Source organism: Prionailurus bengalensis, chromosome E1 (genome assembly GCF_016509475.1).
Source record: "Prionailurus bengalensis isolate Pbe53 chromosome E1, Fcat_Pben_1.1_paternal_pri, whole genome shotgun sequence".
Taxonomy (NCBI): domain Eukaryota; kingdom Metazoa; phylum Chordata; class Mammalia; order Carnivora; family Felidae; genus Prionailurus; species Prionailurus bengalensis.
The window spans coordinates 40523163-40550699 of record NC_057347.1 but is presented as its reverse complement, the minus strand read 5'-3'; the positions used below and the strand labels follow the sequence as shown (position 1 = coordinate 40550699).

The window sequence follows — 27537 nt, the reverse complement described above, 5'->3', positions numbered from 1 at the left end:
GTTGGCTCTGGCTGTTTCTGGGGGTTGGTCTTGAGAGCTCCAGGGCTTTGGAGGAGCCTACAGGGCAGTCACTCCCCACCGCACCCCAGGGCCCTGTTGCTGTCTCTAGGAAGGGCAAAGGCGCCGAGCAATCCACTTGGCACCACATTCACGCCACCAGAAGCCCCAGGGATGAGGTAGAAACCTTAATGAGTCACTGCGGGCCCGTTATACCCCTCCTCCTCCCACCCATGACAGCCACAGATTCAGACAGTGTGTGAGAGGCACAGAGTCCTGACTCAGACCCACCTCCAGCTCTGGAAAGGTAGCCAGTGGGACGCCCCACTGATCTTGTATAACCAATCCTGTACCTGTTACAGGCTAGGTACAGCAGGGTCTGGGGGGAAAAGCTTGTCACTAGCCAAGAACCTGCTAGGAATTCCACTCTGCCCGTCTCCTTTGCTCTCTTAAGTCCTCTCTTCCCTCTTAGCTTTCACTTCTCAGATGATCACTGCAGGGATGCAGGGGTGGGGAGATGGGGGTTACGGCTATTGTTAGAAAGCAGCGCTCTGGTGACCAGATGGAACTAGGTGTGGGCAGTTTTGCGGCAGGCGGTCCCAGACAGGTTGATTCTTCAGCTCGGGCTCCAAAGCATGACTGGTGTCAGCAGGTGTCACAGGAACAACGCCCACAGCTGTCTCTGGACTGAGCTTTGATTCCATACAAGTTTTGAGTAGTATTACTGGGAGTGGGATGCAAACGCAGAGGAGATACCGGTCCGTGTTGGGGGAGGGGGGGGGGCGGAGACAGAAGTGGTCCTAATCCACATTAAGGGAAGCAAAGAAAGAAAGAAAGAAGAAAAGAAAGAAAGAGAGAAGAAAAGAAAAAAGAAAAATAGAAATAGTCCTGATCCATATGGAGGTCAAGGTGGGGGAGGCAAACAGAAATGGTTCTAATCTGTGTTTATGGATGGGGAGAGCCAAAGCAGAAGTAGTCCGGCTCCATATTTGGCATCAGAGACAGGAGCTGGTTCGGGGTCGGGGTCGGGGTCGGGGGAGGCAGAGGTAGAGGTGATCCTGGTGTGTCTTGATGTTCAGCCAAAGGAGGAGGGTCCTGGCTTACGGCTGAGCAGTGGCAGGAGCTCTCCTTTTGATCTCTCTGGTTCACCTCCAGAGAACCCTTCCTATAACACTTCCGTCACCTTCCTCATTACAGAATGTCCCCAACAGTCGGGCTCCCAGAGCTGACTTGGCAGCTCTGTGCAGACAGAGGCTTCTCCGGTTTAGCCAGTGCTCAGGACTGCGGCCTCATGTGCATTATTCATTCACACCATATTTTTCCTTTCCCAATTCTGCTCACACAGTCGTCTGCCCTCTTCCAGCGCTCTGCCACCCGCCTCCCCTCGGGGCTCCTGGAACCCAGGGTGACGCGTTTGGCAGCCCTGGCTTTAAAATTTTCCCGGCCGGGCTCCGCCTCGCCGGCAGCGGGCTCCACCCTAACCCTAAGTCCCAGGCGGCCACCGGCTCCTCCCAGTTGTCTGAACTACAAGTCCCGCCGTCCCTCGCGCGCGCTCTCCCGCCTCGCCCGTGCCCCCCACAGGCGTCGCCTGTAAATCGGCCAAGAGTGCCTCCCATTGGTCTCTCCGCCCTGTCAGTCACCTGGGAGTATTGAGGGGCGGGTCTGAGGTGGAGATCCGGATCCGGAGCGGCTGAAAGGCGGAAGTGGAGGCCGGAGCCTGGGACACCGCCGGGGGGAGAGGAGCGGAGCCTGTCCGAGCCCCGGCCCCAAGTAACGCCGCCGCCCCGGAGCCGCCGTGAGTGTGCCTGTCCCGCGACCCAGTGTCTCGTTCGCGTTGAACCCTCTTCGGGGCAGCACTTCCTCCCGCCCAACCCCGGCTTAGGGGGATAGTGACCCCTCCCCCGACCCGTAGCCCCCTCTTAAGGGGCTCCCCAGGCGTCGGGCCAAAGGGGGGCCCTTCTTACCCACTCTAACCGGCTCTTTATGAGCCTTGGGACACCCCCAGGGCTCTCCTCTGGCCTGTCCAGTCCAGTTGTGGGAGAGAGAGACCCCAAATTCTGCTCCCTCTGCTCCCAGAACTGGAGGAATCTTTGCTAGGTATGAAGGAGGCGGTCTTCCTTCTCTATAGAGGTGGCGAGGAGTGCTGTCTGTCGCGGTTTTCCTCCCCGCCGGCCCACACCGTCCCACAAAAACAGTTGTCCCCTCCAGCCCTAGGGAAATTTTATCTCGATTTCCTGGGGGGGGGGGGGGGGAGGGCGGAGGGGTCCTGGGTGACAGCGTTCCACTCTCACAGGCTCCCATAGCTCCTCCCTTCCCCTCTTTCCTCGAGCCAGGGAGCCAGCCAGGATCTCAGCAGAATTTGAAGTCTTGGCCACTTTTTAGGGATGAACTGCCTTCTTGTCTTGCCCCCTCCACCCCCATAGCTGTCCTCTAGTTATATTGTTCCCTAGTTGTGTTTTCTGAGTGTATTTCTCTTCCTGCCTCTGAAAAATTTAGCTGAGGTTTGCTTAATCCTAGCTACAGATCACAGATCAGGGTGGATCTGCCCATTCATTATCTTCTTTCTCTCCCCCCTCTCCCCCTCCCCCTTGCTCCAGGCTCAGCCCTGTCCTCCCAGAGCACGTGAGTGGTTTCCAAGCTGCTTCAGAGGGACTGCTCCTCCTAGGACTGCTGTCTGTTGGTCTTTAGGGCGGAGGGAAAAGACCAAAAATTAGGAATCTGGAATCAAAGGGTCCTGGCTCATCTCTTTCCCACTCTCAAACACACACACATCTCCTTGATCAACAGGTCTATGCCACTTCTAGTCCTAGGGCCTCTCCAGTCCCTTCTGGGCTTGGACAAATTGTAGATTATAGAGGAGCAAGGTGAGAGCACAGTGGCACCTCTGGCTTCTTGATGTGCTGATTTTTGTAGCCCAAGGGATTCCCATACATGCCAGAAAGGGCTGATTCCCCCCAGCCTTTCCAAGAGGCAGCCTGCACTGACATCTGATCCTTGTCTAGTGCTTGGGACTTAGGTGTGTGAAATGGCTGTTGTCTCAGACCAGCCTGGGAGGTTCTTTGTTATGTGGCCAAAGTACAGGCCAAGACTGTACCTTAACGAGAGTAGCCTGACTCTTTGAGGCCATGACCGACCCTTGCTATCACATCCGAGGAAGGGAGGAAAGGCCATGCAGTCTTTGGGAATTTCTGTAGCTCTTCAGTGTTCTGCACCGTCTTTACTGCCCTTACAGGTGCTAAACGTTTTTGTTTTTTTTTTTTTTTTTTGCCTTGAGACCTTTCTGACTTCTTCTGGACAGTCAGTCACCAGTGTCTCACTCCTACAAACTTTTGAGCTAGACCTGGGATGCACTCATTTCGTTTTTTATTGGACAACAAAAAAGCCTACCTTATTGGGGTCAACAGTTGGACCACTAGTGTGGTCTTCTTTGGAAGGTTATTGGAGACTTCTGTGGCCAGTCTAGTTTCTCTAATCTGGTCAGCCTGTGCCTCTGAGGGGCAGGGCTGGAGAGGCCTGACTGCTCACTGGCCATCGGTCTCTGACCAAACTTATCTCGCCTGTCGAGGGTTGTGGTTTCTGGAACTCTTTGAGAGTCACAGGATGAGGCTGCCAGCCTTCTGAGGGGACCCTCTTTGTCTGGACATGCTCTCCCGGCCAGAATTCTGAAACAGGTTTTTGAAGGAGAAGCTCTCCCTTTCAGAGAGATGTGGAAGGCATCAGTGCCCCCGGTAGTCAGGCAGCCGCTTCCGGTATCCAGGGATTGTAGAGTCCAAGCAGAGATCTGACATTGCTTGGCAAAAAGAGGAAGGGCTCTGTGTGCCACAGAAGCCTCTCCTCTCTTGCCTCTTCCAACTAGTTGGCCTTTTCTGCCTTCATGCAATAGAGAGGTGGTAACGATGGATTTTTAGAAATCATTTTAAAGCTGCAGGGTTTTTTCACACATGATCCTCCCAAGAAACAAAGTTCTTTTCATACCTGTTCCTTACAAGAGTCCTGGGAGATCATGAGATTTTGTATCTCCATTTCAGAGATGATGCTGAAGGAATTTAAAGTAGCTAGCCTTAGGTCATCTGGTTAGAAGGTGGTAGAACCGGGGCTTGGGATTTAGGAATCCACGTGCCTCTTTTTCCCTAAGAGTGGGCCCTTCTTCGGGCTGCTTCAAGGAACGGGCACGCAGGGTGAGCAGGCAGGGGCCCCACTGCAGACCCTTTAGCGTCCGTGTCATTGATGCCCTCCTCTGCTTCTGTTTTTTTCCCCACCCCCACACCACCTTCCTATCCTCCATGACCCCCATCTCCTCTGCCTCTGGGGACCATGGTAGTTATGAGTCCCAAGTCAGTACTCTTCGGGGCGGGAGTTTGCTGACATCTGTAGCATTCACTTCTGGGAAAGTCGTGATGGCTAGAAAATGAAAGTAAAAGTGAGTGGGCTCAGGGGTCTCTCTGGGCCGGGTTATGGGTGTTGGGAGCCAGCAGCGCGGCTTCTGCTTCACCCCCGGATTCCCCTTGCTGCTCGCGGGTGGGAAGACTGTGGCTGTCCACCAGTAGCTCCTTTCACTAGAATTTATGTGGAAACAGCAAGGTCAAAATTCAAATTCAGCCCCACGAAGCAAGTCCTTCTTAGAGACGTCCTTCTTCTGAGCCTTGCCCAGTAAACAGAGAGGTAGTACGGTAGGGTGGAAAGCACAGCTTTATAGAGTCAGCCAGAGCTGAGTTGTTGTCTGGACTCCCCCACTTACCAGTCGCCTGGCCTTGGACTTGTGACTCGATCTTGTTGAGCCTCTGTTTCTTCCAGTAAAATGGGGATACGAAGTATTTTGCAGAATTAGAAACAGGGTAAAGGAGCTAGTCCGGTGCCTGGCACAGGATAGCCAGATACCCACAAATAGCAATTTTATGGATCAGTGGGGTTTCGAAGGCACATTATAATTCATCCCGAAGATTCTGCTTCAGCATTTGTACCACAGCATAAGTGTTGCTGTGTCGCCTGGTGCTCTGCTTCATGGTTTCACATGTTGTCTCATCTCACAGATACCAGTCAGAATCGGTGTGGGTTGTATTCCCATTTTGCAGAAGAGAATGCTAAGGCCATGACTGTGCTTCTTCATCTGGGGTTCTTGGACCCTGCGGGGGTCCTGTGCTGTGGGTGGTCCAAGCCACCGACTAAGAGGGGTCTTTGCATCTTCTAGGCACTTCCATCTTAGTTTTAAGCATTTTTGTATTAAAACAGTCATGGATCTATTACAGATTGGAATGCAAAGTTTACATGAGTTTAAGCTAACACAAGAAACTTAAAGACAATATTTTGTTTGTGGCAGGCTGCTTTGGGTTCGATTCCCAGATTCCTGGAGTTTTGCATTTCCTCTCCCCTGACTTTAATCAGGGGTGCTTTTGTTGGGGCTATTTGAGAAGCACTGCTTCAGGTAGGATTTATAATACTTTTTTTTTTTAAGTTTATTTATTTTGAGAAAGAGAGAAAGAACATGAGCGGGGGAGGGGCAGAGAGGGAGAGAGAACCACAAGCAGGCTCCATGCCATCAACACAGAGCCTGACGCAGGGATCCAACTCATAACCTTGAGATCATGACCTGAGCTGAGATCATGACCTGAGATCATGACCTGAGGCGCCCTGTAGGGTAGGGTTTATAAACTGGGATGTCACCAAGTCCAGGTAATAGTGCTTCCAAGAGTCACGGCAGAGAATTGGAATATATCTTAAGGAGTCTTCCACAGTAATAGCCTGGTATTTTAAGAGAGTAGTTCTCAGATTAAATACCCCGTCTTCTGTATATTGGAATAATAATACAAGTAAAAACGCAACTTTTTGAGCTTTGCTACGCCCTTCTTAGCCATTCATATGTCCTGACTCCTTAATCCTCCTGACAACCCCAGGAGGGTGGTACTGTGTTTAATCCCCTCGTTATGGTGGGGAACTCCCAGTCGGGTCAGAATCGAGTCTGTGCTTGGATTCCCCTCTTGTCCCATTTCTGGGCTGTGTGCTCCTCCCTTTGCCTCCAAGGCTCTTCTCCGCCTCACCTGCCTCCGAGGCACATTTCCTGACTTTTCCTCTTAAAGCGCAGTTGGCCGTGGGAACGTCACTTCCTCTGTGAAGCCTTCCCTTCCTCTAAGTAGGCTGAGGGCTTTTCCCCTCCCTGCACTTTGGTCTTAGTACCCCTTGTCTAGTGCCTGAGCCCTGGAGGGGTCATGTCCTGTTTTATCTGTGTGTCCAGGCCTCCCATGGTCCCCATCATGGAAGGCCCCCTGCTGGGGTTGTTAAAGAAGAGGGCAGACATTCATAGGTGCCCTTGAAGCACATGTCTGCCCACGTCTTTTAACACACACTTTCTGAGCTCACACAGTGTGGATCCCGAAGCCTGGCCCATATCTTTGGCCTGTCCTCCAACAAGTTGCTCACACGCAGGAGAGCAAACAGGTGAACGGGATGAATGTTACAGTGCAGATGACATGGGGGTGGGGACAGGTCACAGACTAAATTTCCAGAGGGTTGCCGTCTCCCAGTCTCCAATCTTTCCAGTGAAGGGTTTCATGGGGAAAGGCGGCCATGGCTTTGGCCATCCACAGTTCCGCTGGCCACCTTCTGCAGCACGTGTACCCAGTAGCTGTGCTTCGGTGGCTGCTTGTGGCGAGGTGGCACCAATGGCAGGCTGGGACTCAGCAAGATCACTGGGGGTGACTTCACCTCTGACGCGGGGCTGCTGCTTTGCACATCTGCATGGGCTCATTCGTGAAGGGGGGAGATCTTAAGAAAGTGGCACCAGCAGCTGTGTGGACAGAAGTGGTGAGAGCAGCCTTCCCTCTGTGACCTACTCCCATGGCCTTCAAACTCTCAGGCCCTGTGCCTTTGGGGTGGGGCACCTCGGGACCACTGATGCGGCTCCTGCCACCCCTCTTCCCACACACCCCTCAGTGTGGCTCCGTGGAGAGTTCACTTGTCTTAGGAACATGAGTTCATGGTCACTGGTGTCCTTGGATCTCATTTTGCCACAAGATGAGCCACTGCCTTTTTTTTTTTTTAATTAACTTTATTTCAGAATAGTTTTAGAAAAACTTCATAGGTAGCACAGCTTTCAGTGTTCTCATCTGCTCACTTTCTGCTACTATTAACCTCTTACATCAGTATTGCACATTTGTCACACTGAGTGAACCAATTTTGATACGTAATTATTCGTGAAAGGTCCGCACCTCACTCAGATTCCTTTCGCTTTTATCTAAGGTCCTTTCTCTGTTCCAAGATCCCATCCGGACACCACATTGCATTTAGTTGGCGTGTCTTCTTAGGCTCCTCTTGGCTGAGCCAGTTTCTTAGGCTTTCCTTGTTTTTGATGAGCTTGACCATCTTGAGGAATACTGCTCAGGCATTTTTTAGTGTGTTTTCGGTTGGGATTCGTCTAATGTTTTCTTCATGATTACACTGGGGTTATGAGTCAGGGGAAGGAAGACCACACAGGTAAAGTGCTGCTTTCATCACACATCAAGAGTACATGCAGTTAACGTGACTTATCTCTGTTGATGTCAGCCTCGGTCACCTGGCTGAGGTGATGTTCGTCAGGTCTCTCCACTGGAAAGTCGCTGTCTCCCCTCCCCTTTCTGCACTGTCCTCTTTGGAAGGAGGTCATTATGTATAGCGCACACTTGAGTGGGGGACTGTGCTTCTCTCCTCGAGGGCAGTGTATCTACGTGAATTATTTGGAATTCTGGAATAGGAGAGATTTGTTTGTTGTCCCTCAGTTCTTTGTTCTTTTTTTAAAATTTAATTAATTTACTTATTTTGAGAGAGAGTGAGCAGGAGAGGGGCAGAGAGAGAGTAATGGAGAGGAAGAATCCCAAGCAGTCTCTGCACTTAAGCACAGAGCCCGATGCAGGGCTCGATCCCACAAACCGTGAGATCATGACCTGAGCTGAGATTAAGAGTTGGATGCTTAACCGACTGAGCCACCCAGGTGCCCCGATTTATTCATTTATTTATAACAGTATAGACTCATGGATATTTATATTTTGGTTTGTAATCCAGTACTACTTTATTTTATTGCTCAGATTGTTCCAGGTCTGGTCACTGGGAGGTCTCTCAGGTCCCTTTGACCCACCCCATCATTGGGGTGGGGGGGGTTCATTTTTTGAGCACTTTTTTTTTTTTTAATGTTTATTTTTGAGAGAGACAAACAGAGCGGGAGTCGGGGAGGGGCAGAGAGAGAGGGAGACACAGAATCCGAAGCAGGCTCCAGGCTCCGGACTGTCAGCACGGAACCAGATGCGGGGCTCGAACTCATGAACCTCGAGATCATGACTGGAGCCGAAGTCAGACACTTAACCACAGAGCCACCCTGGTGCCCCTTTTGAGCACTTCTTTATTTTTCGTCACTACTAGATGCTCCAGGCTCACCTTGCATATTTCCTGCCCCAGTCCTAGAATCGGCTATCTCTTCAAGACCACTGCCTTTTTTTTTAGCAACTGTTTCCTCTAAGTATGTTGATAATGGACCTGTGTGGCTGGGTTCAATTAGTTTCTTGTCTTGCTGGTTAGTCACTGAAGACACCAGAGTTCAACAAGGTGAAGATGCCCCTGGGAAATGTGTGTGGGAGACTCCTGGCAGTTGACCCCAGGAGCAGGCTGTTGCTTCTCGACTCACCCATTCATACTTCTTGTACCCCTGCCTGATGTTTTGACTGATCCAACAACTCGACTGATCCCCGAATGGTCAGATTTGGTGTTTGCCTCGGAGTTCACTATCCATTTAGGAAGATAAGATACATGACTGTCCTCTATTTCAGGTGCCAAGTGCTCCAGCCAGACCTTCCAGAACTCGGCCTTAGAAGGGAGTCCCTGTGGCCTGGGCCAGCGTTGTTTTGCTGCCATTCAAGAACAGACCTCCCCTTTGGGAGGGTTTGTGGCTCTAGGCAGGCCCAGGGCAGGCTGTCACTTTGAGCTGTGATCCTGAATCATTGAATAGCTTAAATCCTTCTGTTGTACTGTCAGCCCTCTGAAGATGTGTAACTTGAGCCCTTCTGGCAACACTAACTTGGGATCTTAACAGGAGTTGGTTTACAAGCCTCTAGTCTTCTATTCCTAGCTGCCTGTGTGTCCTCTTCAGGTGGCTCTGTCAGAGCATCCCGGGAGTGGGGGAGGGCGTGGGTGGCCTTCCTCACCCTGGCTGCTCTCCTAGTCATCACATTGCTCTCTGAGCTGCTCAGAGGCTGTGGTGATTAATGACGCCAATTTCCAAACCTCTAGCATTTCCAGCCTGGTTCTTTAAAAGGAACTCTGGTTTCTTTGTCAGCTGTCCTAGTCCTGCCCCCTCCCCCCCCTCCACAACTGAACTACTTCTTCCCTTTCCTGAAAGAGGCTTTGAAATGGAAGGAAGGGCATTGGGCTTTGAGATGCTTTCTCTTGTGGGGCTTTTTCTTTCTTTTCTTTTTTTTTTAAGGGGTTATTGTTTACCTGTTTGAGGGTTCAACCCTGCTGATTTTTCCGGATAGTGGTGGTCCCCTCTCCATTCTTGTGGCTTTGGAAGCCAGTCTCCAGAGAATACAGGGTGAGGGTTATTGACAGGACACAGGACATCAAGGGTGAACTGGTCCTTTTTCTAGGACACTGTTAAAAGTCGCCGTCTTAGTCTGTTCAGGCTGCCATACCCAAATGCCACAGACCGCCCGGCTTATAAACAAGGACATTTATTTCTCACAGTTCTAGAGGCCGGAAGTCCAAGATTAGAGGGGCAGCCAGCATGGTCGGGCTGTGGTGAAGGCCCTTTTCCAGGCCAGCTTCTCTCCATGTCCTCACATGGCGGGAGGGGCAAGGGAGCTCTCTGGAGCCTCCTTTAAAAGGGCACTAATCCCAATCATGAGCGTGCTGCCCGCATGGCTTAGTCACCTCCAGATACCATCACGTTGGGGTTAGGATTTCAACGTATGAACGCGGCGGTGGGAGGGGGGGGGCGGGGCACAGACTTTCAGACCGTAGTCGATGTGTTCAGCATTCTCTCCAAATGAGGGACATTGAAGAATGGGGTCCAAGGAGACTGCAAGCAGAAGGAACGTGTGAACAGGGAGTGAACATACTGATTGAGAATCTCCTTCCTTCGTAGGGACCTCCAGGGTCGGGGCTTCCCCGCCCCAGGAACATTTATGAAGGGCTTGCTCGGAGCCAGGCCCTCTGCCAAGTCTCACGTGTATCCTCTTCCCAGCAGCCTTGGGAGATGGGCGTTAGTCTTTCTATCTTATGTATCGGAAAATGGGTCCAGTGACAACACCAGGTCACCCCAGTACGTGGTGGCTCCGGGACTTGAACTGGAGTTGGTCTGACTCCAAGACTTGTGCTCTTAGCCCCTATGCAGAAGGAACCTAAGAGGTCCTGTCTGAGGTAGTGAAGAGGTTCCTTGGCTGGGCTGGGCTGGGCTGTGGCTTGTGATGGGGTGTGGGCAGCCTGGCAGGTGGATGTGGATTTAAGCCTTCGACTGCCGCATCACTTGCCAGACCCAACCAGGCCTGTGTTGCAGCTCCGTTCACCACCTACTGTGTGTGTATTGCAGACTCTTTACGAGCACCTACTGTGTGTCTGGCTTGATATCATGTGCTGTTAAAACAAAGGAAACCCGTAGTGCAGCCTTGGAGAATGTTGTTGTGTGCTCCTTTTCATCTGTAACAGTGCCCTTAATTTCTCTACCCTCTTCACTCCTCATCTCAAGCCCCCAAGTTCTCCAACCTCTTGCCACCTGTACCAGTCTTATGATAATTTGGGGCCATGGAAGTAGAAGTAGGACTCATTCATTGAAACTTGTCTAGACTCATTCATTGCTTGGTTTCTTCACCTGGCACTCTTTCTGCATTTTGTTCAGCAAAGATTAAGGAAGAAGAAGTCAGGGGCGCCTGGGTGGCTCAGTGGGTTGAGTGTCCGACTTTGGCTCAGGTCATGATCTCGGGTTCCTGAGTTTGAGCCTCGCATCAGGCTCGCTCCCGTCAGCACAGAGCCTGCTTGGGATCCTCTCTACCCCCCCTTTTCTGCCCCTCTCCTGCTCTCTCTCTCTCTCTCTCTCTCTCTCTCTCTCTCTCTCTCAAAAATAATAAACGTTTAAAAAAAGAAAGAAAAAGCCCGCCTAAAATACTGTGCTTTGTATCCAGGCTCTTGAGAGTTGCCTTCGTCCCTCAGATCTCACAGTGGGAACTTTGACCTTGTTTCTTGTTAGTTGGGCGGCCTCTGAACCACAGTGTATGTGGTGTCTGAGCAAGAGGAATTTGGTCTGCTGGTGTCTGATACCTGATTCTCTTTTCCCCATTCTCTTCTCAAACACGGTCTCTGCCCTCTGCTCTCTATTTAGGAGCTGAGGGCAGCGAATTCACTTGGCTTTCTTTTGTTTTCATTTTTTTGGTAAAGACAGGAAGGGTTTGTGAGGGATGTCAGTTGCTGGTCACTTGTTGGTATGAGTAGCCCAACAAACAGGTGTGGCTGATGACCCTGACATTCAGCAGAGGTTCTTGGCATCTTTCTGGGCATGTGGCAGGAGCAGAAGTGGCAGCTGGCCCGGCTGGTGCTCCTGGCCCCTGCAGAGACCCTCCAGAGCCAGAGGGGAAGACGGGCTCTGCGTTGCTGAGATCCCAGCTAGAACTGTCCTAAGTAAATAGTAACTGCATGAGGGCGCCTGGGTGGCTCAGTCAGTTAAGCATCCAACTTTGGTTCAGGTCATGATCTCATGGTTCGTGAGTTTGAGCCCCGTGTCAGGCTCTGTGCGGACAGCTTGGAGCCTGGAGCCTACTTCGGGTCTGTGTCTCCCTCTGTCTCTGCCCCTCCCCTGCTCAATCTCAAAAATAAACACTAAAAAAAATTTTTTTTAATAATTAATAAGTAAGTTAATTAATTAATCGATTAATTAAGTAACTGCATCAGCAGAACAAATACAGGGTAGTTGTGAGGCTTGTGGGTCAGCAGGGCTCCCATGTCTGAACTCACTGGCTTTCACGTAACTCGCACTCTGTCCTGGGATCACAGCAGGGAAGAACCTGTGCCTTGGCCGGCTCTCTTCGCATCCTCTCTCTGGCACTAGCAAGTGAAGAGCTGGGTGGTGGCCCGTGAGCCACTGCTCTGCTTCAGTCCTGTTCCCACCACATCTTGTAGCTAGCTGCGTGTGGATTTGTGTCGCAGAAGGTACCAAACTTCAATCCAGCTTTCGCTTGAGACTTCTTAGCTGCCCCGTTGGGGCCAGAGGGTCCACCGCAACCCTGCCGACTGGGGTGTGCTGAGTCGGGAGATTGGGTCCCCTTAGGGAGAATAGTCTCTTAGGAGTGTCAGTGTCAGCACCTAGGGCCCCTAGTGCCTCTTAGAGTCAGGAGACAGGACGAGTTTTGCCTGGTGCAGCCGCAGGTGGTCCCCTGTCTGTCTGGCCTTCCTCACTACCTGCCGCCCGAACGTCTGGCTCTGTTGGCCAGCACGACCAGTGAATGAGGTTCTCAGAGCTACCCATGACTCCTGGGACCCTTCTGTGGACAGTACAGGCAGCCCACAGTGACCAAGCTGTGTCAGCAGATATGTGATGTTCCCCCCACCGGCCCGGCCCCCATCAGTCATCCTCCCTATAGGCACAGGGGCTGGAGGTTTCCATCCTCTGCCTGAAAGTTAGCGCTGAGTCTGCTTCTGTCAGCTTCTCAGGATCGTCCGTTGTCGAGAACCAAGAAAGCAGCGCGAAGCTCAGGGAAGGCTTTCTTGATGTTCTTAATGGGGCAGGGCTCTAGGAAGCTGGGGATCTGTCCATCAAGGGTGGCTTCTGCCTCACTCACCTTGGCATCTTCCTGCCCAGGAGAAAGGGCTGTGGAGCCCGGTTCTGCCTGGAGAGTGGAAAGGACCGCTTGGTCATGTGCCTCTAGGGTTTCAGACTCCTGGAGCTCCTGCACCCTGGCCCCTTTTGCAGGTGTTAGTGCTGTTAGTGGCTCCAGCAGGAGCCCCTGTGGACAGTGTCGGGCCCCGTTGTGGTGGGGAAGTCCAGGCAGCCAGCCCCAGCAGAGTTCTCGTTGAAAGGGGAGTGAGCTGAAACTGATCCTAGTTAAGGGAGATGGATTAAGGGCTGGGGCAGATTCAAGGGCATCTTGCAGTGGTAGGGGGCACAGCTCACCCTGGGCAGCTCTCTGGGATGCTTTCCTTCCCTTCCCCCTGGAAAGGCAGTCCTCTTACTGTGACTGTGTAAACGCGGCACCCCTTCCTCCCCTGCTGCCAGCTCTCCTGATCCTGAATCCCCTACTTTGTGGTGGGATGAGGGGCCCCAGCCCTGGCCTGACACACCCCATCAGCGTTCTCCCCAAATCTCAACCTGGCCTTCTAAGCTTCTGGCTTCCAGGGCCAAGATTCCTCTGTTATCCTCCAGGTGGGACACAGGTCCTCTGTGTTGCAATCCCATAGTACTGGTCACACGGGAAGATGCCCCTCTCTTTGATTCCATGCCCCAGCCTGCACCCCCTAAACCCTGCAGACTCTGCAGACTCCCTCTGGACTGATTGGAGACTGCACAGCGTCACTGTGGTAACCTTTCTGCTCACTGAAAAGACATAAATGTCACCTTCCCTTTTTATTATGAAGCTTTAAGCAACTTTAAAATTCTTCAGCCCACAGTTAAGTACAAATATATTCTTAGTATGTGTGTAGCAGTCCTATTTGTATTGAATCCTATTAGCTTGCGCCTTGTTAGCTGGGTACTTTTGTTCTTTCTCTGCCCTCTACTTTTTTTTACGTTTTTTATTTTGAGAGAGATTTGTTCTTTCTCTGCCCTCTATTTTTTTTTTTTATGTTTATTTATTTTGAGAGAGAGAGCATGAGCACATGCTTTCGTTGGGGAGGGGCAGAGAGAGAGGGAGAGAGAGAAAATCCCAAGCAGGCTCTGCACAGTCAGCACAGAGCCAGATGCGGGGCTTGAACTCATGAATTGTGAGATCATGACCCGAGTCAAAACCAAGAATCGGACGTTTAACTGTCTGAGCCACCCAGACACCCCCTCTATTTTTTTTTTATTTTTTTTTAATTTAAGCAATCTCCACACCCAGCATGGGGCTCAAACTCCCAACCCCGAGATCAAGAGTTGCGTGCTCCTCTGACTGAGGCAGCCAGCCTCCCCTCTTTTAGTCCTCTTCTAATTCAGGCATCCATCTTTTTGATTGTCTTTATTATTCTGAATTTTGTTATACTAAAGAGGAGGCAGAAAATATCTTCTATACAGGGAAGCTAGAATGGTTTCATAGCATTTGTAAGTTTTACTTTCTCACTGTTGTATGCAAAATTGGATTCCGGAAACATTCTGTATTGACGTGTAACTTACACGTAGTAAGATTTATACATCTCACTTGGACAGCTTGATAGATTTTTACATTTGTGTACATCTGTGTGTCTACCTCCCAAATCAAGATATAAAATATTCCTGTCTAGCAGTATTTTTTTTTTTTTTACAGTTTGATACAAACTCATTTTTCCATTGTTAAAAGCCATATTCCATTAAAGCCTACATAGAAGGCTGTTATTTGTACATAGAACCCCTGTTATTTGTAGTGGCTGTGATGACACTGTTAATATTCTCGGGTTTTCTATCTGTGACGAGGAAGCCCTGCTAGAATTACAAGTCCTGGGCTTGGGTTCTGCCACCACCTGACTGTGACTGCAGGCAGGCCACCTCACCTCAACTTCATTTCCTCTGTAATTGGAAAGAGGAGGATGAGGTCTTCAAGGACCTTGAGCTTTGGCAACCAATGAGCCAAAACTAGTTAGTTAGGCCCTTAGTACTGTAAGAAACCTGTCATTTGCTAGAGCCTCGCCCTCGGCCTAATACTGTGTTATGCGAACTATGCATTGTTTCATTTAACCTTGACAACAACCCCATGCGATTGGTATTAAACAATACCGTTTTATAGATAAGAGACTGAAGCTGACAGTAGTTACCTGTCTGACTTGGCCAAGGTCACTCGGCTAGTAAACGGTGGAGCCAGGCTCTAACTAAACCAGTCTCCCAAGTCCTAATCTGTGAGCTGTGCTGGGGAATGGTGAGTGGGTACCTCATGTGGCTCAGGGCTTGTGTTGCTTCAGATTTTTCTTCCTTCTGAGTCTGCAGCCAGTCAGAGGCCCGGTAGTCCTTCTGTGAGTCTGCCCTCTGGTCCTGTGTGCTGGTAGTGGTGATTTTCCCCTTTGAGGAAGGCCTGTGTTCTGGAGCCTGTGGGTAAATCATCTCCCTGGCTGACTCGAGCTTTTTAGTGTCTTCTAGCTTCACCTGTGAACCTAACTACCTCTTCTCCTGTGCCCCACTTTTCATTCTCTGCAGGCGAACACATTGCTTCTGCTCTCATCGTTTCTTGCCCAGCTCTTGTGGTGTTAGATATTCAGGAATGCTTTCATCTAGAGTATAGCTGAAGAGTCACTGGCCAGGACCACCTTTTAGGGGGCCCTGGGCAGGGTCACTTGGTTCTCCGTCCTTCCCCCCCAGGGGCTAACCTTGAGTGAGCCCTTCTCAGCCTCTGGTCAACGGAGTCTGATCGGTTTCCCTAATCAGCTCACTGTCCAGGCTGTGCCAGGACTGTCAGCTAGAGGAAGTCTCTGAAGCAAACAGGAAGTGTGAGAGACGCCCATCAGCTGGAATTGCTCACTCTTTTACCAGGAAGGACAAAAAGCATGAAGTGGGTGACTTCACGGTTAGAGAAGAGACGTATCTAGTGGAGGCTAGGGTGAAGGGCAGCAGCATCTGGCATCTTAGAGGCTTCAGTAGTTGCATGAAGCCAGGAATCAGTCCCCACCCACGGTCTGATCCACCTGTGTCGTCCATGGCACTGATCTGGAAGGGTGCCTTTCTGTCTCTGGCATTCCTCCCTCCTTCCTGTATCAGCTATGGCTCTTTAATGTTTATTTATTTTTGAGAGGGCGTGCAGAGAGAGAGAGGGGCAGAGAGAGAGGGAGACAGAAGACCTAAAGCACAGGCCCCATGCTGAAGAGCACAGAGTCCGATGTGGGGCTCGAACTCGTGAACTGCAAGATCATGACCTGAGCCGAAGTCCAACAATCAACCGACTGAGCCACCCAGGTGCCCTCAGCTGTAGCTCTTGTGCTTAAATCGGCTGCCTAGAATCCCTGGGGGAACTTACTTTAAAAACATTTTCTGGACTCTACTTTTAGAAATTTTAATTCAGTTGGTCAGGGTTATTTCTAAATGCCCTGGTGATTCTGATAAAAAAAAAAGTTTGGTACCCACTGACCTTCTAGTGTCCAGAGCAGAGAAAAGCCAGAGTAAGTCTAGTATTTTGCTGTTTATCTCTCTCTCCCCCCCTTGGCTCCAGAACTGGCTGGGCATATATTTAGGAGCTTGGGTCCCTCTGCCCTTTCATGTACATTGTGGGGGAAAGTGTCAGGTGCCCCCCAGTCCTTGTGATCTCTTCCATTTCCTATGAAGATAATGAGATTGGAGATGGTGCTTATACTCCATAGCCTCTGAACAAACGAAGGTTCTGACTTGGAGCATAAGGGGAGCAGTCACGTCAAGGTGAGTCGTTTGCCATGGGTCTGAAGCTCTGCCCATTTTAGCAGCTTGGTGAAAATATCCAGGAGGAAATCCATCCTACTGGTGTGTTTTTCCTGGTGTTGGAGAAACTGGTTTAAAAAAAAAAATCTTTTGGCCCATTCTGTATCTTACAAGAAACTCTGACTACAACTTTACCTCTTAAAGAGAATTTGATTTTTATCTGAAAGAAGATTTTTGCTATGGCATTTTTGGTTATAATTCCATTACCTGCCCGTACCCGTGGGTAATTCTTGCCTCTGGTTCAGAAGATTCCCACAGCGAGATTCCCTCCCCCAGCTGGCAGGCCAGCTCAGTGTGCGAATTCACCTTTTCCACCTGCCTGGGTGCATCCTCAGCTTCCCAGTCTTGGGAGGGGAGGGTATAAAGCTTCCTGGGGTTCTGGGCGTGGCCTTTGCCTGTCCTAAACACGCCCATGTCTTCGCGTGCCCTTTGTGGCAAAATCAGCTTCCTCCGTGTCTTTATTGTCTTGGAAGGTCAACACCTTTGTTCATGTGATCAGCCAGTGGGGCCAGGAATAATACCACGAGGCAACGGAGGCCATAAAAAGTGCCTTGTGTGCCTGCTCATGTGCCTCTGGAAGGCAGGATCAATATCCAGGCAGAATATGTCACCTGCCAGTTTGTGCCGGGGGGGGGGGGGGGGGGGGAAGCACCTACAGCGCTTTTAAAAAATACAGATACTTCGGGTTCCTGGGTGGCTCAGTTGGTTAAGCATCCGGCTTTGGCTCGGGTCATGATCTCATGGTTTGTGAGTTCAGGCCCCACATGGGACTCTCTGCGGTCAGCAAGGAGCCTGCTTCGAATCCTCTGTCTCCCTCCCTCTCCACCCCTTCCCCACTCGGGTTCTCTCAAAAATAAACATTAAAAAAAAAATACAGATCCCAGGCCCTCCTCCAAACCTTTGTAGGAACCTCCAGGGGCCGGCTGCACAGGTGATTTTGAAGTACAGACAAGGTCAGGAACCACTGGATAAGAGTTACTTGTCTCTCCTGGCTTGTTAAAAATACAAGTTCTGTCTGGGCAGGTTTGGAAACCCACTGATTCGATGGGGACAAGACTTAGATGTTATCTCTGTATTTCTTGACTTATGGGTGCTGATTACTTCCCACCCCAGGAGCCCTCAGCCCCAGCTGCTTTGGTTTTGTTGGAATCGGGGACTTGATCTTCCGTTCCCCTCTCCCCACTCCTTCATACCTCCTTCTGTAGTGCCCCAGCCACACTCTGCCGCCCAGCCGGGACGATGTGTCACGTGGATTTGTGGTAATAACCAACTTGTAATTCCATTGTGGTTTCCCTCTGCTGCTGTCGCCTGCCTGGCCCTGGGCGGCTCCTCCCACAGTTGGAAGGAGTCAGGGCCTGCAAGATCACTGTGACTGTGGGCTGGAGCCACACCTTGCAGGCCAGCCGGCTGCTGCCGCACAAGAAGGTCTCAGGGTCTCGCTCACCCAGCGACCGGAAACAGGGTGGGTGTTGTCTCCAGCATTCTTCCCACTGCAGGGAGATGGGCCAGGAGCACAGGAGGTAAAGGAGCACACAGGCAACCCGCATCCAGGTCTTCACCTATATGCTGGGTGGCCTTGAACAGGGCATTGAACACCTGAGAGGCAGGCTATTTATGTGAAAAAAAGTGAGAGATTGTTTTAAAGCTAAAGGGAGGTGATGGTTATGCAATTGCTCGGTGAATGCTAGCCGGCTCTGAAAAGGATTTCTTTGGTAGGCCTTATGAGGAAAGCTCTCAAAGAAGCCAGAAGCACAGACCCTGCCTCAAGGGCCGGAGAGTCTCGCAAACATCAGTGACTGGGGTGAAAAGAGAAAGTTGTAGGGGCACCTGGTGGCTCAGTTGGTTAAGAGCTGACTTTGGCTCAGGTCATGTTTTCGTACTTTGTGGGTTCGAGTCCCGCGTCAGGCCCTGTGCTGACCGCTTAGAGCCTGGAGCCTACTTGTGATTCTGTGTCTCCCTCTCTGCCCCTTTCTTGCTCATGCTCTGTTTTGGTCTCTCTCTCAAATATAAGTAAACATTAAAAAAAATTTTTTTTAAAAGAGAAAGCTGTAAAACTGTAAAATATCATAGCACTAGCATTTCTTGTTACTAATAGGGATTCCCCGCCCCCCCCCCCCCCTTTCCTGTATTCCTGGGGAAGAGGTGGCTCCCGGTTCAAACCTCTTTTCCCTTGGTGCTATCCAGAAAGGAAACTGTTTTTCCTGGCTAGTGAATCATGCTTCCTGAAGCTCACTTTTTAAATGAGTTGCTAGGAGGACGGGGATGCGAAAAGGGATTTCAGACTGAACAAAGCAAGCCCTTTGCCATCAACTTCTTGCATGAGCATAGCCCGTCGCTGCCCACGGATACCCTTCTCTTCATTCACGCCCCCGTCCTCTGACCGTAGGGGGATGCACTCCCTTTGCCGAGGGGCCAGCTCTGGGCTGTACTTCCTTGGGCTCTTGTTCTGAAGACCCCTCTGCATTGACTCCATTCTGCTAAGGGTAGTTGAATCAAAGCTTTTTCTTTCCAGCTTAGGTTCAGACGCTATACAGATGTTTAGGATGAAATACCTCGTCACAGTACTCGTCTGTAAACGTTCTGGTATTTTTTAGTATAAATCTTCTAGAGGCTTCTGGAAATAGGCTCCTCATCCTTCTTTGCGCCTCCAAAGCTATCACTAACAGAGTGACTAAGATGTCAGTGTGGAACACCGGCTGCTTGGGGTGCAGGTCTCGGTGTCCCTCATTTGTGTCTGCCCTCCCGTACTTCCCTGTTCCTTCTCTGCGTCACCTTCTGCCTCTGCCAGTAGAGAATGGAACTGAGGTCTCTGTTGAAAAGGGAAATTTGGCAGCCGTTCTGACTGCCAGCAGAGCTCTCTGGCTTGGGTGTGTGTTTGGTTTTGTGTGTGTTTTGTGTTTTAATGTGTGTGAGACTTCTGGTCCATCAAAAATGAGAGAACCAGGGGGAAGAGGTTTGGGATGAAGGAGTGGAATGGGACTTTGATTCCAGTGCACAGTCCAGCCTCCGACTGAGAAAGTTAGTCCTTCTAGAGACAGCAGGACAAAACGGCTATTTTGAATACAACTTGCACTGGCCAGTCCCTGGTCCCTGAGTGCCCACAAGGTTGGCCAAGCACCTTGTCTGATGAGCTTTCTATCTGGACTCCCTGTGCCCTGGTCAGCCTCACCATCCACTCTGGCTTTGCACCGAGGTGCGCTGTGATCTTAGCTACGGGACCACAGGTTCGTTGTTTGTTCATCTGGATCCTGGCATCTTCCCGCGTGATTTTTTTGGTACTCCAAGGAGCCTGTTGACTTAACTGTCACCAGGCTGCCATATGCCCATTGTTCTCCTGTGTGTACGTGATACTTGGGATTGGGAAGTAATACGTTTGCTCAGAACCATGAACCTAGAGTTGGGAGACCACTTTTCACTGCTGAGATGATTGTAGGGCAAATAGATGTGTAGTACATCCTAGTTCGGGCTCTTCTCCTAACTTCTGGGAGGTGGGGGCCAGGGGGTTGGCAGGATGGGAGGATTTAGGTCCTCAGGGAGGGCAGCGGGAGAGACCTGTGATTTAAGAGTGATTTAAGAAGGCCTTGCCGTGCGACAGTCTCTGGCCTGACCAGTACTGCTGATCTCTCTTGCAGTTGGAGGTCCCCCGTCCTCACTAAGTGCCTCTTCGCGCAGCACCGGCCCCCGCCCCACGCTCACTGGTACCACTACAGCAGGACGGGCCATGGCGGGTCGGGGAGGTGCAGCGCGACCCAACGGACCAGCCGCTGGGAACAAGATCTGTCAGTTTAAGCTGGTCCTGCTCGGGGAGTCTGCAGTGGGCAAATCCAGCCTCGTGCTCCGCTTTGTCAAGGGACAGTTCCATGAGTACCAGGAGAGCACCATTGGAGGTGAGTGGGCACAGGAAGTGGGGCAGCCTCAGGAATGCCAAAGAAATGTCTTGGCGTTGAGAAGGGAGCCGCCTGCCCAGAGGGACTAAACGTGCCTGCGGCGGCAGCACCTCTTCCTCACCTGGGCCCTGGAATCAAATCCAACAGCTGGTCTCCATGCCGGAGTCCCCACCGCCACCCAGTAAGACTTAGGTGGGAGTCCAAAACTGGCTTCTCCTCCCGATTATGCCACTGTACTGTTGTGCGGCCTTGGCTAAGGGCCTTCCACTGACCCGGCCTCTGGAAGGGAGAGGCTCGGTCTGGATCTCTGAGGGTCCTTCTGACCGTACCAGGCAGTGCGTCTGTCCTGGCCTCTCCTACTTTGCAGAATGGGGAAATGGCCTGGTGAGCGGGCCAGCGTTCCTGAAGTTGACCTTTACCCTCGAGCTCAGAGCCTATCATTGATTTCCTGGTGGTCAGCGTGTAGCCCGTGAGGGTGTGGGCTCAGTTCCCTGCCTCAGTGTCCTGTACAAACCTTAGGGGCCAGGGCGGACATTGGGCTTGAGTCACCCTTTCTCTGCCCTCTTGGTAGGAGGTTTCCAGGCAGCTGGAAACTAAACGGGCCGAGTCAGCAGTCCTCTGCTGCCTCCTCAGCACCCGAGTCAGGAGCTGGAGACAGGGAAGTGAGGCAGTTTCCCCCACCCTGGGCCCTCAGGGGCGTGGGGGGAGGGCAGAGCAGGGAGCCGGCTTCCACTCTGAGCTCTCTGGGATCCTCCCCTGGTTCCCAGCGGGGAGGGGACTCCCACCTGCCTGTCCCGGCTCTGGGACTCCTCCTGAAGCATGTGCACAAGCACCACATGCTCCCTTGTCTCCTCAGACCAAAGATAGGGTCACTGTGTTCCCTGAAGGTCGAACCACAGGGTGGCCAATCAGGAATGGGTCAAGGTCAAAGCTGGGGGTGGAGGCTAGCCAGCATGCCTGGAGGTGGCAGGGGCAGCCGGGAAGCCAGCCACCCAGCCTCCGCCTGGCAGCGGAACAGCGTGTACTTTCAGGCGGCCCCAGTGTAGCTAAGTGTGTGAGTGTCCTCAGGAAACCGAAGGCCAGTAACACCCCTGGGCTGGAGCAAACTGAGGGACTATGGAGGCTTCCAGCCTGACTGTCCCCTGTGAGGGGAGGTGGGGAGGGGGACGGGGGGAGTGGTGGGCCCACCCTTCTGTGCTTGGGAGTCCATTTTCCCCTGGGCTTTTCCCTCTCCTGCCCCTTGCCAGTCTTCCTCGGAGGTGCTCCTAAAACGGTTCAGGTGCGGGCAGACATCCCTTCTGCCCTTGCCTAGTGTGGGTCTGTAAGGCCTGTGCAACCCCCAGTCCCCTTGACACATGGCAGAAAAATACAAACACCACCTACCCTGCTCCAGCCGCTGGGCTGGGGGCTTTTCTGGGCCCATCTCAGCAAAGAGTCCACATGCAGTACTGGGGAGATATGTGGGGGTGGCTTCTTGAGCTCCTTCTTGCCTTATAACACCACCTTCCCTCTTACAGCGGCCTTCCTCACACAGACGGTCTGTTTGGACGACACAACAGTCAAATTTGAGATCTGGGACACAGCTGGACAGGAGCGGTATCACAGCCTGGCCCCCATGTACTATCGGGGGGCCCAAGCTGCCATCGTGGTCTATGACATCACCAACACAGTAAAGATTTCCCCTTACTTCTCAACACTTTGTTCCTGGATGGGGTGTGGGCAGATTTCCTCTGTCGTTTGGGGGTGTCTCACCAGAATCTCCAGGGCGGTAGCGTCTTAGACACTTGGGCTCTGCCAGCTCGAGTTTCCCTAAGTGAGTGGCCCTGGGCAGAATGCCGCCTCTGTCTCTCTGACATTCTGGCCTTGTCTCCCCAGGATACATTTGCACGGGCCAAGAACTGGGTGAAGGAGCTACAGAGGCAGGCTAGCCCCAACATCGTCATCGCACTTGCAGGGAACAAGGCGGACCTGGCCAGCAAGAGAGCCGTGGAGTTCCAGGTGGGGGCAGGACAGGACTTGGTGGGGAGGAGTAAGCCGGCTCCGCGCTTGGCTCAGCCTCGGCTGCTCAGGGGCTGTGCGGAGGGCCAAGTGGGGAGGCCGGGGCGCTTTCATCTGCTGTCCTCTCGTGACTTGAATGTGGGCCTGAAGGACTTCTCTGCTTCTCCTTGTTCTTTGTCATCGGCTGGTGGCGTGTGTATGCATAAGGATGGCTGAAGCTTCCGCTTATTTTTTGTGTAAACTGACTTTTCAATGAAACTTACTGAAAAAGAATTACTTTTATCCACATAAAACACGCACGAGTAAAATTTACGCAGTACAGGAAGATACATGGAATGAAATTTAAAGCTCCAACCCAGACACTCAGTCTCCCTTCCCCCAAGTTCATCACAGTTTCTTATTTTTCTAAAAATATACCCATGCGAATGAATCCCTTTCTTTACATCGATGGGGGTGTGCCCCATAATACTGTGTATTTTTTACCAGGCCCTTAACCAATGGACTTGTAGGTTGTTTGTAATAGCGAACGACTGGAAGCAGCACTCCGGTCAACATCCACATGCTTTTGTATTTTTTCCAAATGTGCATGTGCATTTGTAGGATAACTTTCTAGAAGTATTTTTTTTAGCTTAGTGATTTTGGAGGGCAAAAGGCAGAATGGACTTAGGAAAACCTGAGTAAAACATCTGCCAATGTTTGTGAACTGAGAGGTGCTGGATGTGAAGTGGGGGCCTTGGGTGTGGTGCAGATTTGGGGGGGACCCAGAGCAGGAGAGCCTCGGGACTGAAAAATCCCTGCATTGTCTCTATTGTGTATAAGGCGACTGTGAGGAGGGAAGATTTTTATCCTGGGCCCTGGCCCCTGCCAACTGCCATCATTTCCCTCCTACCCACTTTCTCACCTCCATCTAAACCAGGAAGCACAAGCCTATGCGGAAGACAACAGTCTGCTGTTCATGGAGACATCAGCAAAGACTGCGATGAACGTGAATGAAATTTTCATGGCAATAGGTGAGTTGCTCTCCTTCCCTCCCCTCCCCTGACCAGGGTCCTGTCCTGTCACCTGGCTGCTGTTTTGTAGTATGTGGTAAGTCTGTGGGGTCACTTTATCTGACTGTCAGATATAGAGAGTTCACCCCGGAAGTTTCTACAGCCTGGGCCAAAGTCTCAACATTTCACTTTCTGACCCTTTAGATTACCACCCACTGAAAACCCTACATCACCATCCCCCTACCCACTTCTTAGGATCTTTAGGCTGATCTGGCTCTGTAGTGAGTCATCCTGCCCGGGTTTGAATCCTTGTTTTATCATTTAACTCAGTGGTCCTGGGGCAAGTTATTTAACCTCTCTTGGCCTCAGGTTTGTTTTTTTTAATGTTTGTTTATTTTTGAGAGAGAGAGAGAGAGAGAGAGAGAGAGAGAGGCAGAGAGAGAGGGAGACACAGAATCCAAAGCAGGCTCCAGGCTCCGAGCTGTCAGCACAGAGCCCGATGTGGGGTTCAAACTCATAAATGGTGAGATCATGACCTGAGCCGAAGTTGGACACTTTACCGACTGAGCCACCCAGGCACCCTCTTTGCCTCAGTTTCTTGAAACACTCAGAATGCATGCACCTGGAGCAAAGAAGCGAAGCTCCCCCATGGGTTATCCCAGATTGGGTGGTACAAAGGCCAGCTTCCACTCAAGCATACTTGGAAGAGTATTGGGGTAGCCCCACAAATGCGTATTTCCCCTCCTCTCCCAAACAGCTAAGAAGCTTCCCAAGAACGAGCCCCAGAATGCAGCTGGTGCTCCAGGCCGGAACCGAGGCGTGGACCTCCAGGAGAACAACCCAGCCAGCCGGAGCCAGTGCTGCAGCAACTGAGCCCCCCTTGCCTGCCCGCTGCCCCCACCTCCTCCGCCTGACCGACCCGACTGGAATCCACTCTAACCAATCGCACTTAACGACTCGGGCTACCACTGGGGGGGCAGGGGGAGGGGTCCGCCATGATTTCTCCATAGAATTTTGATCATAGGCCGGAGTGAGTTATTCCACCTGCACCTTTCTGTACAAATACTAATTCAATTTTAAGTCTTAAGTCACTTTTTTAATATATATGATCTTCTGCTCTTCCCACTTCCAGCCCTTTCTACTGCTCTCCCACTCTTCCTCTGCTGGTAGTAGCCACGTGCCCCTGTTCCCCCCCACCCTTGTATGTGGGGAGGCGGGGGTTGGAGCAGTTACCCTTCTTTCCCTCTTGCTGATTAGCAGACTCAGCAAGAGCATCCATATCCTTACTGTGTTTGGAGTGGGTTTGGTTCTGGGTGGTGGCCCTAAGGGGCGAGGGAAGGGAGAAGCAGCTCTTCCCTCAGCTGGCTGTCATCAGGCTGCAGCCCCCCCCCCCTCACCCCCTGACGCACAGCTGGGAGAGAAACCACAGCATTACCACAGCATTATTGTGACAGCCACCAACCCATTCCCCATAACCCCCCTCCCCCTCCGTCACCCTGACCTCTGGCTCTGAGCCCTGTTCTGACCAAATCACGATGATGAGTATTTGGGGGTGGGTGGGTAAGGGGGGGGTGGGTGGGAGGGGATGGAACCAACTTTTTCTGTATTTTGTATTGTATGTTTTCTTCAACATGTAACCAATCAGTATCTTGTCAATATAGTCAGCCGATCGATCGACCTCCCACTTGTCTTCCTTGTCTCTCTCTGGCAGTTTATCAGACCGCATCTGCTCTAGCTTACTTGAACTAACTTCACTCCCCCACCCCCCACCCCACAAAAGTGAAGGGATGCTGGTGGTGATGGTAACCAAGAGAAATAGGCCCTTGCTCTACCAGCTCTAAGGGGTAGGGTAGGGTGAGAGTGACCTGGGGCTGAATCTCACCAAGTTTGAAGTTGAGGGGCCCGCATTTGCCTCTCCCCGACTCCCTCCAGATTCTACTGGGGTGATGTACAGTTTGTATTTGAAAATAGTTGGTCTCTGAAACACCAGAAACAACCTCTTTGGGGTTTTCCGGTTAGTCTGGACCAGGCTTGTGAAGGACTCGGTCCTCTTGCCCTCCGCCCAGGTGACCTCTGAAACCTTGTGTTGTTTAGAAGGCCAAGACCACACCAGGTCCAAGCCATCTGGTCCCTGGTCTGTCAGGGCCCTCTGCTGGTTGTGGAGCCTCCTGGGCCTCTACTGCTCCCTGCTGGAGCTACGGCGCCAGGCAGTGAGCTAAGCTGAGTGGGCCACACTGAGCGGGCCCCCAGCTTCTCCCAGGACCACAGAGGCCCGATTCTTGGTGGACTGCCACCTAAAGTGCCTTTCCTGCCTCCCCGAGCCCTCTTTACCTCCGTTATGCCTCGACCTCTGACCCCGACCCCAAGAAAAGACCACGGAACGCCAAGACTGCTGCTGCACACCAGGGTTGTTTTATCGGGTCAGGCTAGGTTGACCGTTTTTAGAGCCACGGCCCCGGAGTCTCAGGGATGGTCCTGTTTGGGCTTCAGGGGGAGGCAGCGCCCGGCACTGGCCTCGGACGCACAGCTGGCCCGAGGGAGTCAGGCTGCAGGTCATGGCGGCTGGATCCAGGTCCGGTGGTAGTTGCATCTGCCGGTGCACCCTGTGCGCTACGCGGTAGCCGGCCCCGTCCGGGCTGCAGCCCTCCAGTTGCCGCTTGCCCGTCACCATCAGACATTGGCCGTCCACTTGCACCAGCAGCTCGTCGGGAGTGAAGCCGTAGGTATCCACCTTCATCTGGAAGCCATCCTCCACGGGGAAGTTGTTCTGCGAAGCTGCCGAATCGTCCCTGAGCAGCTGTACCGGTAGCGTGGCCACCTGGTTCTGTTCAGCGAGGGCTGCGCTGGGACAGGGGGATGCCACCCGGCTCCTGCTGGGGAGACCACTACCGACCCGCTGCATCCGAGTGAGCAACTGCTATCCGAGGGCAGTGGCGCGAGGCACGCGGGCAGCGGCGCGCACGTCCGGGGAGGCACTCGCGCAGCCCGGCTCCCTCAGTGACCCCGGGCCGGCCCGCTTCAGCAGTTTGGGGTCAGCCACGCGAATCCTGCTTCCACAGGCCAGGTGGTCAGCCACCATGGGGCACCGCTGCTGCTTTCATCCTGACTCCTGCCCCACTCTCGTGCCCTTCCCGGCTTCGGTCACAGGGCCCCACGGCTCTGGGCTGTGACCCGCCTACGTACGCTGAACGATGCCGGACGTGAGATCCGGACCCCGGAGCGCTCGCAAGCACCGGGCGGAAGACGAGATTGAGCCGCTGCGCTCTTGCCCTTCCAAGAATCTGTCCCGAGGACAAGGATTGTCCCCTGGGACAGAGCCAACGGGATGTGACCATGGGGTCTTACATTCTCCGAAACCCCTTTTTCTGACCGCGCGCAAATCCTGTGATGACAGATGGGGCTTGGGAGATGAACGCGACTTCCCGGTTTCCTGCATTCATCAGACCCTGGGCCTTCTGTGGCAGGCTCAGGGCTGGGTTCCGGGACAAAATTGAAGAGGTGGGCCCTGCCCTCGAGGTGCCCACGGGGTTACGGGGAGAGCCATTCACAAACACTGGGATGTGCCCTCCTTTACTTCTACCTCATCCCCGTCTCAGTATCCCTCGTGATCATGGCCATACCCCTGGCGCTCAGTGATTTTATAATAATCCTTTATTGCTGAAGTATCACGTATATACAGAAAAGTCCACCAAAGAGTAGAGTGGAAGTATCCCAAAGACAACACCACCCTTGCAACTTCACAGGTTCAGAAAGGTAACTGCTGCGTTTTAATCTCCATCATAGGGGCAAGTCTGTGTCCGCAGTGCAGGCCAGGGCCGGGGTTGGGGCAGGAGGGGATGTGCCAGGAAGCCATCACAACTCCAGGCCCCAGAGCTGCACTTGCACCCTCGTGGGCAGAATCTACAATTCCCCTCAACTGAAGCCTGTTTTCTCAGATGCTTCTCCAAGTCCCCAAGAAAACAGCAATCTCCACTGTCCCAGAGGCCTCCAAGAGAGAATGAAGTGAGGAGGAGCCAATCTAGGGTAATGGCTCAGGCTTCACTCGCTTGTCTGGGACCAAGAGACAAGACAGAAAAGTCTGGAAGCCGGAGGCAAAGGGAGCGGCAGTGAAAGACTA

The 27537-nt window shown here is 52.2% G+C and overlaps 2 protein-coding genes across 3 annotated transcripts; one reads left to right on the top strand and one right to left on the bottom strand.

The window, feature by feature from the left end:
* The first annotated feature begins 1669 nt into the window (after positions 1–1669).
* Positions 1670–25098, top strand: RAB5C (RAB5C, member RAS oncogene family). 2 transcript variants are annotated; one of them, XM_043584498.1, is made up of 7 exons: positions 1703–1792; positions 5315–5419; positions 20179–20433; positions 21951–22102; positions 22309–22431; positions 23348–23441; positions 24178–25098. In XM_043584498.1, the coding sequence occupies exons 3-7, from the start codon at positions 20268–20270 to the stop codon at positions 24291–24293; spliced, it is 651 nt and encodes a 216-aa protein (XP_043440433.1). In that variant the 5' UTR covers positions 1703–1792; positions 5315–5419; positions 20179–20267; the 3' UTR covers positions 24294–25098. The 2 variants fall into 2 exon arrangements, with proteins under 2 accessions (XP_043440432.1, XP_043440433.1); XM_043584497.1 differs by lacking the exon at positions 5315–5419 and having other exon boundaries at positions 1670–1792.
* Positions 25099–25810: 712 nt separating this feature from the next.
* Positions 25811–26322, bottom strand: HSPB9 (heat shock protein family B (small) member 9). Its single transcript, XM_043584499.1, has one exon. It carries the CDS (start codon positions 26320–26322, stop codon positions 25834–25836), a length of 489 nt encoding a protein of 162 aa, XP_043440434.1. The 3' UTR covers positions 25811–25833.
* Between the last annotated feature and the right edge of the window lie 1215 nt (positions 26323–27537).

Coding starts and splice junctions, on each gene's coding strand:
- RAB5C (XM_043584497.1), top strand. CDS start 20,268: ATGGCGGGTCGGGGAGGTGCAGCGCGACCCAACGGACCAGCCGCTGGG. Junction 22,103..22,308: donor TCTATGACATCACCAACACA/GTAAAGATTTCC, acceptor TTGTCTCCCCAG/GATACATTTGCACGGGCCAA. Junction 22,432..23,347: donor AGAGAGCCGTGGAGTTCCAG/GTGGGGGCAGGA, acceptor CATCTAAACCAG/GAAGCACAAGCCTATGCGGA.
- HSPB9 (XM_043584499.1), bottom strand. CDS start 26,322: ATGCAGCGGGTCGGTAGTGGTCTCCCCAGCAGGAGCCGGGTGGCATCC.